The 13,514-nt window shown below is 40.2% G+C and overlaps 2 gene segments (V, D, J or C); both read left to right on the top strand.

The window, feature by feature from the left end:
• Window positions 1–7,393: 7,393 nt before the first annotated feature.
• Window positions 7,394–7,892, top strand: LOC101788265 (T cell receptor alpha variable 9-2-like). The segment is given in 2 exon segments: window positions 7,394–7,448; window positions 7,558–7,892. Coding segments are annotated over 2 exon segments (381 nt in total).
• Window positions 7,893–10,888: 2,996 nt separating this feature from the next.
• LOC111758130 (T cell receptor alpha variable 9-2-like) lies at window positions 10,889–11,747 on the top strand. The segment is given in 2 exon segments: window positions 10,889–11,040; window positions 11,183–11,747. Coding segments are annotated over 2 exon segments (381 nt in total).
• Window positions 11,748–13,514: the final 1,767 nt, after the last annotated feature.

The following is a 13,514-nucleotide window of genomic DNA, read 5'->3' as shown; positions in this document are numbered from 1 at the left end:
GTCTGCCTTAGAGAAACTCAAGTACACATGAATAAATTGAATGCCTTAAGCAGTGTACTGCCATGTTATGTGTCATATTTAATTAACCACAAACACTTTAAGTGTTAATAACAAAGGAATGGTTCTCTAAACTAAACTATGCCCATAATTCCATGCAAGAGAAAAGTGGGCCTTATGTGTGGTGTCACAAAACCTACAAGACTTATTATGAAGTTCATAAAACATATTCCAAAGAGATGTGCACATGATGCAATATTTTGTATTAAGTAAAATGCTGTAGAACAAACACTGTTTTCTCTTGTTTCATACATTAATTATATGATTGACACCAAATTGGAGCTTCTCTCCAAATTGAACAGAAGGGTGATAAATGATGAAAGGGCCAGAATTCACAGGTGGAGTCAGCAGGGAATTTGGTCTATATGTAGTATTTTATTACTGTTACTCATTTACTCAGAAACTTTTCCTAATATTGAATGTAACAAAAATCCATAAAAGTCATGATAAATATTTACCTAGGAATATTACCATTATGTATTGTCTTAGGTATATTTCTTGTCGCTGAGACAAAATACATAACACCCAGAGCTAAAGGAGGAAAGTTTTCTTTCAGCTCACAGGTTATAGAATTTCCATTCCATAGTTCACTAGCTCCAAAGCAGGGTGGCCTGTCAGAGAGCATCACAGAGGAGGCAGAGTCCAGGCAGCACAGGCAGGAGCCAGCAAAGCAGCAGAGGCAGCAGCAGCCTGCCTTCTTTCTGACCCTTGGTGTTCCATCCAGGACACAAATCTACAGATTGATGCCACTTTTACCTAGGGTGGGGGCTTCCGTTTTCTACCCTCTTAATGCCAGTGTCACACCCTTGATCCACATTCACATCCCCTAATCCAGTGACTCAGCACCCACCCGGGACCACATGAAGCTTTGGGGGGGGGGAGACCTAATACAAGGCATAAATGTACTAATAAAGTACATTAAATTTAAACAAAATGTTTAAAATTCAAAAAGGGTAGAGTGAGGGGAGCATCCACATTCCTCGCAAGTTTTTGTTTAACTATACTATGGGCAGTATTTTCCTGCCTATGGGACCACATAGCTTTCAGTTTTCATTCCTTCCAGATTTCTACTCTGATTTTCATCATAGCTCTATGTAAACTATCAACTATTGTCTCTTCTCACTTCATATATTCATGTTACCCATTTCAAGTGAAATGCTCATAAAGTTTTCTGATTTATTTCAATCTAAAGAAATCTACTGAATAGCTCAAGATGATTGCTGATTTATTTTAAAATTTAATTTTATATAACAATGTTTTATAAATTTATTGTTTTTGTTCAGTGCTGGATATTGAAGCCATGACTTGAAGCCATGCAGTCTACCACTGAGATGCATTCCCAGCCCTAAAAATGGTTTTCTTAGTTACATTTCTCTTGTTGCTGAGATGAAATATCCAACACTCAAAGTTAAAGACAGGAGCTACTTATTTAGCTCACAGTTTGTAGAGGTTTCAGTCCGTAATCTGCTGGCTCCAAAGCAGTGTGGTACATGGCAAAGGGGCACCAGTTCATGGCAATGGAAGACAGCAAAAAGCACCGGGGGAGAGGCAGAGGTTCTTTCTGTCCCTTATATTGCATGCAAGCTACCTGCCCTAAAGTGGGTTTAGCACCTTAATCCCAGCATTTGACCATGAATCAATCATATAATAGATTCACCCACCTCTGAAAAGCATGTGCCCCATAATGTACAAGTCTTTGGGGGGCATATAGACACAAGCCATAACAGGAGCTCTTCTCTTTAAACCTCAGTCCAATCCAGGCATTTTGATGTCTGGCCCTCTAAGTTGCCTTCACCAGGAAAACTAAGGTTGGTGTTGTGTAAGGGCTGGGGACCCAGTCCTGCTGGCCGGAAATGGCCTGTATTAATGGTTTCTATCCTCTAGAGGCCACTGTAGTGATTATTGTGCATTCTGTCTGGCAGCTGTTTGTGGGTTTCCTGTTAAGAAGCTGCAGTGTTCAAATGAGGCTTGTGCTTAGTGAATCTAGGGAACCTGATGCTTTAAGAACAGGTTTGGGCGCAGGACTTGACGGCCTCTAGAGCCTGAAGAAAGGTGCCCAGGCACGAGGACAGGAGCCATGGCAAGGAAACTGGGAGCCCTGCTGGGGCTTTTGTGCATGCAGGTTTGCTGTGAGTGGAGGGCCCTGCCTGGAATCTGGGGCTTGCAGGCTTGACAGTGGAAAGATGGAAAAGGAGGACTGGCTCAGGGGCCCTGCGCTCTTCTCTGTCGCCATGGGCGTTTCCTAGGATATTGTTCAGGTTTTTCTAAGTGCTCAGTGATTCCTCAGTGCCAACATATGTGTCTGCTTCTCTCTTTCCAAACAGGGGTGAGAGGGGTGCAGGTGGAACAGAGCCCTTTGACCCTGAGTCTCCAGGAGGGAGCCCGCCATGCCTTGAGGTGCAATTTTTCTACCACCATGAGGACTGTGCAATGGTTTCTGCAAAATCAAGAAGGCAGGCTCCTCAATCTGTTCTTCCTGACTTCTGGGACAAAGAAGAATGGAAGGCTAGAGTCGACGTTCAATTCCAAAGAGCGTTTCAGTACCCTGCAAATTACAGCCTCTGAGCTGGGAGACACAGGCTCCTACTTCTGTGCAGGAGAAGCACAGTGCTCCCCGTCACCTGCAGCCTGGCCCCAAACTGCAGCTGGGGCTGAGCCACAGCCATTGCCTCAGGTGTCTCACTGTGCTGCAGACATGGCTTTAGATTTCCTGGTTCATACTATACCAGTTTGACTCCAACTAACATCACTTTTCAGGGAAGTCACATTATATGGTTCATATATTTTCTCTTCCAGAAATTGTTTCAAAGGGAAAAAGAACCACTGAAACAGAGGGAAGGACCCAAGGCACTTGTGAAGAGGATCCTCTCTCAGAGCACATCAATTGCTTATAAGTCACTGTGATGAAAAAGGCTGGGATAAATTCATAATTTTCAACAAATTGAAAAGAGATAAGTTGATATTCTAGATATTTCTGTATTATTCCATTTTCATGGAAATGCAATGAGAGTATGTGAATATATATATATATATATATATATATATATATATATATATATTCACTCTTGGAATGTGTAAAAATATTTAAAAATGAATCTTTCATGTCATTGAGTGTCGGTCACTTTGTCTAGGTGATTACATATATGATATAAGAACTGACAATATATTTCCACTTCACTCAGGAGTAAACTGAGGGTTGCAGAGCAGAAGTGCTCTTTGAAGCTCACATGGTTGCTAACCAGTGAAGCAAGAGAGGATTTCCCACCCAGGATATCTGATACTAGAGAGTGTACTCTGAATTATTCAGAGCAGAGTCCCCAAGGCCAATGACACCTATTGATAGATTTGTACGTTGTGTTCACATACAACAAGGGCAACAATATGCACTGTAGTCTTTTCCAAATAGCACCCTTCCAGAAGAACTCATTGGACTTTTCCTGTTTTTGATGTTAACATCCACTGGCCTTACTTGCATTTTGAGTGAATGTATTACTCCAGATTTCCCTACATCATTTGTGGTATGCAAAACTGAACAAAAAGTTTGGAGCACCGCCTTGAAAAGTGAACTCAAAGTCTAAACGTGGGAGTGCACCAATGGAAAGGCAAATTGAATTTCCTCCTTGCAAGGTCATGTGTGTGAATGTGTGGGATTACTTGGGAAGGAGTGAAATCCTGAGAACTAAGGTGAGGACAAACAGGCACCTCCAGGAAAGGTGGGAACAAGAGCAGCCTCCTGAGCAGGTGACTCATAAAATCCACAGGCTTGGCTCATAAACAGCCTAGATGGTCTGTTACTGTTGTGGTGATAATCCTAATGCCTTTGTCCTTGAGCTTGTGCTCTGTAAGTGAAATCTTTAACAGGTTGCAACATGTAAATGAGCACATGAGAAACACTGGGCTTCAGGACAGGAATCTTTGGAGGCTTGGGTTCAAGGACACAGCTGGTTGCCCCATTCCAAGTGTATTGCACGCTAGGAGCTCTCTAGTAATCCAAGGCACCTAAAAGTAGATGCTAATAAATATTATTAGTAAATTATTACAAAATGAAAGCATATACATAATGAAATACACTATTTGGAAATACTAGAATCTTTCGAAAGTTCAGAAACTCTAGTCTCAAACTGATGTCACATTGCAGACTGAATTTCATAGACTTAGAAATTAAAATTAAATATAAAAAATAGCTTTATGAAGAAAATATTTTGATAAGAATTTGAGAATGAACCAATTATTAACAAGAGAGATGATTTGAACATTAACATTCCTTATAATTGAAGTTATATAATAACATTGTGATGTAAAAGCATGCACTTAAATTATATGAAAGTCACAAAATCATTTGCAGATATTGAGTTATAGAAAATATTAGAGGGCACAAACATTATTGTGTATACTACATTTAAATGAAAATTCAGGGTCACATGAAGTAGCTTGTATGAGGGTGAATCATCTTTGAATAATTGTTTCACTAGAAACATCCATCCTAGATTTATTAAAATTTTCATTTCAAACTATTTCATCAGCTATATATGCAAATATTGTCACAGTCAATAAAATATTCCCAAGATCTTGAACAACTGCTACATCATTTCTCAAAATTGAATATTATCAAAAATTCTGATTGCAAACTTGTCTTTATCAAGAGCATCACTTTCAGTTATACTGCTTCAAAATGAAGTTGCTGGAAGAATAACTTTTGAAAATTTAATAAGAAAAGGAAGAAAAAACTTATGATTAATTGAGACATTCTATTCATAAGGCAATGTTTTTAATTTAAACTATTTTTCAAGTAGGACACTAATTTTTCAGTTAATATTATTATAGTGGTTATATATGTAGATATAAGTATTATGTATTTTATAAGCAACAAATTATTTTGTAAAGAGAGCTTTATATTCCTTGTTAGCAATTATTCTGCTTTTTGAACAAGAGACCTCAATTTTCACTTTGTATGAGTATCACAAAGTTGATAACCATCCCTGGCTGGGATGTTCACACCCCAAGCTTCACTTGGATGGAAATCATGTATCACAGTCATATGATCTCCTTAATTCTCTCGTGAGATTATCTAGAATGGAAAGATACAAGTAAAAAGCAAAATAAAAAAATAATAGGAAACAGGAGATAGGTCTTTTGCAAAAGGAAGGGGATCAAAAGACAGAGGAAAGTAGTATGGAGGAGAAGGGAAGGGCAGAAAAAGAATTAAGATGTTTTCTGTACATGTACCAACTCCCCGTGATGAATGTGATCACTATGTACTGAAAACATGCATTGACACAAATAAAAATGTGAAACATATATAAAAAGGATAAAAAACAAAGAACCACTGTTGAGAGTATGGCTTTTAATTATTCGATCATCTAGAGAGCTGTGATAGCTGAGGACCCACTGCCTCCCTCATGTAAGGACATGCATTTCAGGGATCATAAATCAGTGCTCATCTTCTGTGGATTGGCTTCTTATGGTAACTCTGGAAAAGCTGAGTTAAAATCTTATACTGCTCACTTTCCATTTTCTATCATTTAAGGATGGGTGATGTCGTATCAGGTGATGAAAGTCAGCATGACATAAAACATAGCATCTTAGCATTTGTAAGTGTGCAGTTCCATTGTGTTCACTTGATTCAAGTGCTGTTCAACCAGTCATTTATAGAACACAGCACTTACAAAACAGCCACATGTAAAACTGAACTCTCTCTGTTACTGCCTTTTACAAACCAGTAAGGCTCCCAACATATTTCTCACTGAAGCCATTTACCAGACGAGGATTTTGTAGATGACTTTTCAAACTTCCTTGCTATCATAGTTCTGTGTTGGGTTCTGTCAATAAGATTGGGAAGGTAAAGAGAGAAAGAAGACACAGACCCAAACAATATCTGAGTCTGTTTTCTTAATCCATGTCTAAGAAGGTACTGATACATTGACTCTGGATTTAAGGGCACCTTTAACTGAAACTGAGGAAACTGAACTCCAAGAAACAATTGGTCTAAGCCTCCCTCAATGTGAAAAGTATCCCTGAGGCTTTCCCATGAGAGGCCTGCATTAGCACTTGCCAGATTCATACGGATGGTCCACTTGCTTGGAGCAAGTAAAATAGTTGGAGGAAATAAACAATCTCAAACTACTCAAAAGAGACTCAGTCATCTTAATGATTCACAATTCTAGCTTGCCAGTCACACTGAAATCCAGGACTATCTGAGTATTGTTTACACAGTGTGAATTTTTCTCCAGAAAAGCTTCTCTTAAAATGATAGTATATCTAAGAAGGATAAACTTGAGATACTTTTAGGTAAATGAATGAACTTTGAGCACATAATTTAACATAATTTAAAATAAATTGGACACACAAACTCTGAGCAGGACCAGATGATGTTTAAATATCATACTGCTTTTCTTGTGTGAGAAAATAAAAGGCTAAATAAGAAGGAAATGGTGAATAAGATTTTAGAACCTGAGGAGAAAATGTTCAAAGAGGAAGGGGAACAGGGAGGGAGAAGGGAGAAAGGAAGGAAGGGAAGGGAGATAGAAAAGAACTGAAGGAAAACAACAGGTACAGAGCCTTGTAAATGAGAATGAGGTCTGAAGGGCAGAGAGGGGAATGGAAAAAGGAGTAAGTCACACAGTGGCAGGAGCATATTCTCCATGGTGAGTGTGACCATGTGTATGTCAAAAGTGTGCCAGTAAGATTTTTAAAGACAATATCGCTAAATTGATATTAATTTAGAACATACAAAATATTTCTGTGGATGTAGCAATGATTCCTCAACCAGAGACTAGTAATCATTATTTTAATTTTATGTAACACAATTGGATATCTAGTACCCATCAGTCACTGCTGTAATGTGAGCGACAGTGCTGAAAACAAAAGTATATGATAACGGTGTGACAAGTCACTTTTATACCTTTTATGAATCTTAGCCTGTTTCACAATGCACACGTAAGAATATGAAGTCCAGTGTTAAAAAGTCCAGGGTAACTGCTATCTTCTGACAGACACTAAACAAATAGCTGATACCCTCGGGGTCGCTAATGACACATTTTCATGCCAGGTGGTACCATGTGAACAAAAAGACCTTCGAGGTTACAGTGACTGTCTGACAAGTTGACACAGGCCACCCGAAAATTGACACATTCTTGTAAATGAGAACAGAGATGAGATCTTATTTCTGACTTGAAAAAGTCCAGGAAAACATTTACTGCGGTCAGTCCCTGTCCAGAGGAGGCGCAGCTTCCTCACACAAACTCGTTTCTGGTCCTGGTTGTGAGTTTAGGCTCTCATCCTTTCATTAGGATTCCAATAGTTCTTCATGTAGAGTCAAGAAATTTAATTAGGCGCTATCCTAAAGATGAACGCTTCTCCCGCCTTGGTGATGGTGATAGTCTTAATAGTAGGTAAGTAAATTGTCTTTGCAATGCTGAGTCCTTTGTGTATGATATCACAAAACCTTTCAGTTTCTCTAAGAGTTTAGGCCTTAAATGACACAAATACGTTTTTCTCCAGGAAGGATATGCGGACAGTCGGTGACACAGATGGGAGGCCAAGTGACCACCACAGAAGAGACTCTTCTGACCATAAACTGCACTTATACAGCCTCAGACTACTCTGAGTTTCTCTGGCATGTCCAGTACCCTGGAAAAGGTCCGCAGCTCCTCCTAAAAGCTGTGAAAGCCAACCAAAGGGAAATAAGCAAAGGCTTCGAAGCCATCTATGATAAAGAAACCAGCTCCTTCCACTTGAAGAAAGCCTCAGTGCAGGAGTCAGACTTGGCTGTGTACTACTGTGCACTGAGTGACACAGTTCTAGGAACCTCAGGGGGAGCTGAGCACAGACTCTGAGCAGGGCCAGGAGCCTGGTTGCTAGGTGTCTGCCTTTGGGATCCGCTGTGGTTTCAGCACAGTCTGTGCTGTGTGACTGACGAAAAATTCTATAAAATCCACAATAGAATAAACAAAGGACATCTCCAAGTTCGCTTTTCACCAGTGAAGTTGAAAGTGGAATTTTAAAGTGATAAGCCTTTACTCAGGGCTAAAATGCCTTCAAGATAAAACCCAGGAAACCAGCACTGTAACCTCTGTACTTATTTGCAGATTTGCAGACAAAGTTCAACCCTGACAAGTGGGTTGTGCCGGCAGATACTGATATCTTATTATTAGAAGGCAAATATGAAATCTTAATTTTGTCTCCCTAACAAAATGTTGGAGGACAAGTGACCGCAAAGCTATGGCATCCCAAAAGCCTAACATTACTAATAGAGACAGTGGGGAAAAGAGGAAACGAAGGTGAACATAAGCTCAATGCTAAGAAAGATGCAGGAATTTGAAAGAGGTTTTCCTCATGAAGAATAAGGATTTATTTGGGGGGAAATCATAAGGTAGACATGACCGATGTTCAAGAGAATGGAAAAGCTGTGTGTAGTGGTATATGCCTGTAATCGCTGCACTCAAGAGGCTGAGGTCAGAGAACTGGCATGAGTTCAAGCCAGCCTGGACTATGTAGTGAGACACTCTCTCAAGAATTAAGAGGAGTGGGGAATCCAAACACAGTGGAAGAAATCACTTCTGTCTAAATGATGAATGACCCAGGTTAGTGGCACAGATGATGTGACTTTCTAACAGCACTTCAAATGAGTCAGTCCCAGTGAAAGTGAAGCATACATGTTTTCTTATTTCACCATGAAGCTCTTAAGAAGGCGGTAAAAATAGTGAATGAGGCATGAAACCACAAAGTACAGCAAAAAGATGACAACAGTGAGAACAACACAATGTTAGTGATTGATATAGAAAAATAAAAGGTCACATGTACAGAAAAGGAAGCTTGCTGTCAGACCAAGTAAAGATGAAACCTGAGCCTAATGAAAGAGATGATCACAGCACATCAAATGTGTGCAGTACCCTCGTGTGAAGGTGTGGGAATCAAATCACAAGTCATCCTCAGATCATCAAGAAAAATGGTGCTAGGTGTGGATGTGTGTGTGTGTGTGTGTGTGTGTGTGTGTGTGTGTCTGTCTGTCTGTCTGTCTGTGTTTTGCTGTTGTTCAAAGAGAAAAGGATGATGAGAGAGAATCCAGCTGGAAAATATGTAACAGACCAACCATTCTATCCACTAAAAACTGCAAAGCAAACAGTGATTACTTGTGAAGCCCAGCAATTTGAAAATCCTGCTATAAGATGAGGAGCAGTGTATTAAAAGCAAGACATTTAAAAATATGCAAATAAAATAGTAGACTAGAATAGTCAGTTACTCAATATAGGAAAATTAAATCAGGCTTTTAAGGTCAGGAGAAGCTACGGGGAACACCTGTCACTATTGGTGGGAATGTACACTAGTACAACCACTGTGGAATTTAGTTTGAGATTTCTCAAGAAACTAAAAACAGAAATTCCATTTTACTCAGCTCTCCCTCTTCTAGGCATTTTCAGAAAGAGTGAAAGACATCATATTTCAGTGATACACGGATGCCCGTATTTATAGCAACATGATTCATAGTAGCTGCATCTTGGAAGTGGCCTGTGTGTCCATCAAGAGATGGACTGAAAGACAAAGTATTCTCTTTTATGCACATGGAGTACTTTTCTGCATTAAAGGCAGGTAAGCTTGAGTCACTTATAGGTAATGATTGCACCTTGAGACCATACATTTTAACTGAAATGTATCAAATATGGAGGATTTCTATCACATTGTTTCTCTTGTATGAGGAACCTAAAATAAAAAAAAAAAGATTAGACAGTAGAAAGTAGAGTACTATCTCATTCTCAAAGGGAAGAGGATCAAGAGATGGAGGAAGGGGAAAAGAGGGATAGGAAAGAGGACAAAAAAGGAATTAAATATGTTGTCTCCATGAACCAATTCTGCTCAAGGAGCTTAAGTGTGGTGTGTACTGCAAACAGGCACACACACAAAAGGAAGAGGACCAGGATGGTAGAAGGGGAAGGAGGGAAGGGAAAGAGCATGAAAAAGGAATTAGTGTGTGTTATGTACATTTTCCAACTTCCCCCAGCGAATGTAAACATTATGCACAGTATACATGTACTAGCAAACTAAAATTTTAACCACCTAGTGGAAGGCTTAGTCTCATTAACCTGCTCAGAATGCGGCCTTCCGTTCACACAGGTGCTTCATCATTCCCACCGCCTTCCTGTGCCGCTCTGGACACCCTCTTCATGAGTGTCTTTTTAAAGTGTGATAAAAATATGAAAATACTGCACAGTGAAGGCTGCTGCTGAACCTATTTAATGAAAAGTCCACCTAGACAAACACGGAGGTGTGCCCCATCCGCCTTCCTCACTGGGTCTGGCACCCCGTAACAGCTGGCTCTTTTCCAAAGGCAAAATCACTAGACAGGGAAACATTCTGAATGGATCAGGGATCACAGCAGCCACGATCACACAACTACAGACACAAAATTAACTGAACTTCCCAGACAGCTGAGACAGTAGCGAAGACAATGAAAGGTGAACACTCAAAGCCAAGGAGATCAATGGCCCTGTGTATTTTACTGAAACACTTTTTTTTTAAATTTCAGTATCCACTGATTGTTTAATAAAGCTTGTGTAATTGTCTTCGGTAAATCACAAAGAGCCAAAATGGCTAAACAAGAAACTAACAGAAATCATGTGACATGGAATTTCAGAACAAGACAATCTGCATGGGAAAATAAATTTATGAAAACACCAAATTTTGAATTGTTCATAACCTTCCGAAGACTAACAGGAATCTGAAAAAAAAAATAAAATAAAAAATAAGAGACATGGATGAAGATGGCACTGAGAGGACAATGAACCAATCCACTGAGTTCACCGCTCTGCCCACCAGGGGGCGCATCTTCCTAACTCATGCACAGCCCCTGTCTACTTCTAAGCTCATAGTCACCCTCTCATTGTAACAGTAAATTTTTCTTACAGGAAGAGGCCCAGAGGCAGGGGCTCCAGAGACTGAAAATGAACTGTTTCTCGGGAATTATGATTGTGTTATGCTTGACATTTGGTGAGTAAAATAACACATAAATCTTAAAGTCTTTTGAACCAGAATGTTGAGACAATTTTTAACCAGTTTTCTGTGAGAAAACCCCACTTTAGGACCAAGGTAAGCTGCCACAAATTGTATTTTTTTCTTTCTTTCTTTTTAGGAGGAAGCGAGGAAGAGTCAGTGACACAGACCCAAGGCCAAGTGACCCTCTCAGAGAGAACTGCCCTGACTGTGAACTGCTCCTATGAAACTGCAGTGTATCCGGGCCTGTTCTGGTATGTCCAGTATCCCGGAGAAGGTCCACAGCTCCTCCTGAAAGCCACAAAGGACAAAGAGAAGGGAAGCAACAAAGGCTTTGAAGCCACGTATGACAGAGAAACCGGCTCCTTCCATTTGAAGAAAGCCTCAGTGCAGGCATCAGACTCGGCTGTGTACTACTGTGCTCTGAGTGACACAGTGGCAGGAACCGCAGGGGGAGCTGAGCACAAACTCTGAGTGATGACGAGGGAACTGGCTGCAGCTGTCTGCCTTGGGTTTTATGGTTTAGGGGCCAGGAACGTGTCTAACATGGCTGTTGCCTATCAACCAGTGCTGGTGCTATTATAGTGTAAAATCACTGGAACTAAAACTAACAAAACTGCATAAAAACAGGAGGTAAACGTGTCTCCCACAAGACACTTTCATGGTGAGAGTGAAACACACTGTCATAATGGATTCTCAGTCAGGCAGGCGATTCATGATTCTAAAAGCGGAAACTTTATGATGAATGCAATGGTTTATGCTTTCATGTAATTTTATCTTCATGTCATTGTCCCTAGATACCAAAATAATAATATATTTATTCACAGCTGTGGCATAGGTAGGTGAAGATGCTTACTGTCTCCCTGATAAGCTGGTGATTTTAAGGGAAACTACAGCCTCATGGATAATATGCTCTGAAGGAGAGAAAAAAAATGCAAGAAAGGAAGGGGAAGAATAACGTGCTGCCTTTGACCTCACATAAGGAAAGAGATGGTGCTTTTATTAGTTTCTGTCAGGAAAACTATGTGGCATGAACACACTGACTTTCTCCAGACTAGGTTAGACAGGTGCACACCTGTAAAGGCTTCCGACCTCCATCATTTCTCAGTGAGTGGCTCTTAATCAGCAAGACAGTCCTTGAGAGAGACAGGCAGTGTCCACAGGCTGGGGAAGGAAGCCACTGAGATGACCCCTTTTCTGGACATTGGTGGGCAGGGAATCCCAGCACCCCAAACACCTCTCAGGCCGTTTCTCTGACTGAAGAGCAGTAACAGATGGAGTGGGAGCCAGTGGTCAGAGTATGAGAGAGCAGGGGTGGCAAAGAAGGACAGTTTAACTGAGGATACATTGGTGTCACTGCAAATATTGGAGAGTTTGCTTTTCTATTTCTATTCTTTTTAACCTTAATTTACTGCTCCATTTATACTTCAATAAAAGTAAAGATAATTATAGAAATTTAACAAATAGGAAACAAACACAGTAAAATGAGAACTGAAGTACAGATGTGAAAAAATAAACACAGAAATTTTGATAAAGCAAAAATTACTCTTATTAAATAGTGCAGTAGCCTGAATAATAGCTACTAACTGAGTCCATATCGTAAGCACCAGAATCTGGCAATATGGTACCTTACAAGGTATTTTAGCTTCCTAGAGCTGTCATAGAAAAAGTCAGAGTGGACAGGTAACAGTAACAAAATTTATTGTGTCACCATCTGGATGCCACAAGTGTATCCTCTCTCTGAAAGAATTTGAGAGGATGTGTTCCAACTCGTCTTCCTGCTCTGACTGTCAGAGACTTGAAATGATTGCACCTTCCCTATGGCTTCCTTCAACATAGCCCCTCTGTGTGCTTGGGCTTCTTAATATTGTTGCAGAATACAAGAGGTCAGAGAGCCTGATGGTGACAAGGAGGACTGACTTCCAGGATTCCAGATGCACATCTGATCTCATACCCAAAGTGCTGGGTGTTAGAATAAAGGAAAGGCTCTAGTTGTATATATTTGGCTCAGGGGATTCATCTTTAGACACTGGAAGTGGGGTACAGAAGCAAGACAAGGCAATTAACAACTTAGTCTTTAAAGAAGATAGAGCCTTGTGAATCCTGTAGGATCAAGATGACACAAGCCCTGATTCCAGGTTGCTGTTGCCCAGCTTATCTGCACCAGAACAGGAAGTTACAGCTACAGAGCCGGGTGGTAGGGAGTTCCAGGGGGGTGTTCTTTAAATCCAAGTTCAATGTGACATTGATTTTATAAGCCCAGTCATACTGGACAGGAGCCTTGCCTACTCTAGCACGGCTTTAACTGAATATGTCCATCATGACCATGTTTACCATATTTTCATGATTACTATATTTCAAAACAATTTCATATTCAAAAATGTGAGAAATTTGAACTTCATTATATGAATTTGAGGGGCATGATTCATCAGAATGGCTTATGGCAGAACGGATTTTGCAGATGAGATGAA

The sequence above is a fragment of the Cavia porcellus genome, unplaced genomic scaffold, assembly GCF_034190915.1.
Source record: "Cavia porcellus strain 051 isolate PalLab524CR breed Dunkin Hartley unplaced genomic scaffold, mCavPor4.1 scaffold_26, whole genome shotgun sequence".
In the NCBI taxonomy this organism is placed as follows: Eukaryota; Metazoa; Chordata; class Mammalia; order Rodentia; family Caviidae; genus Cavia; species Cavia porcellus.
This window is presented reverse-complemented; position numbering and strand designations above follow the sequence as displayed.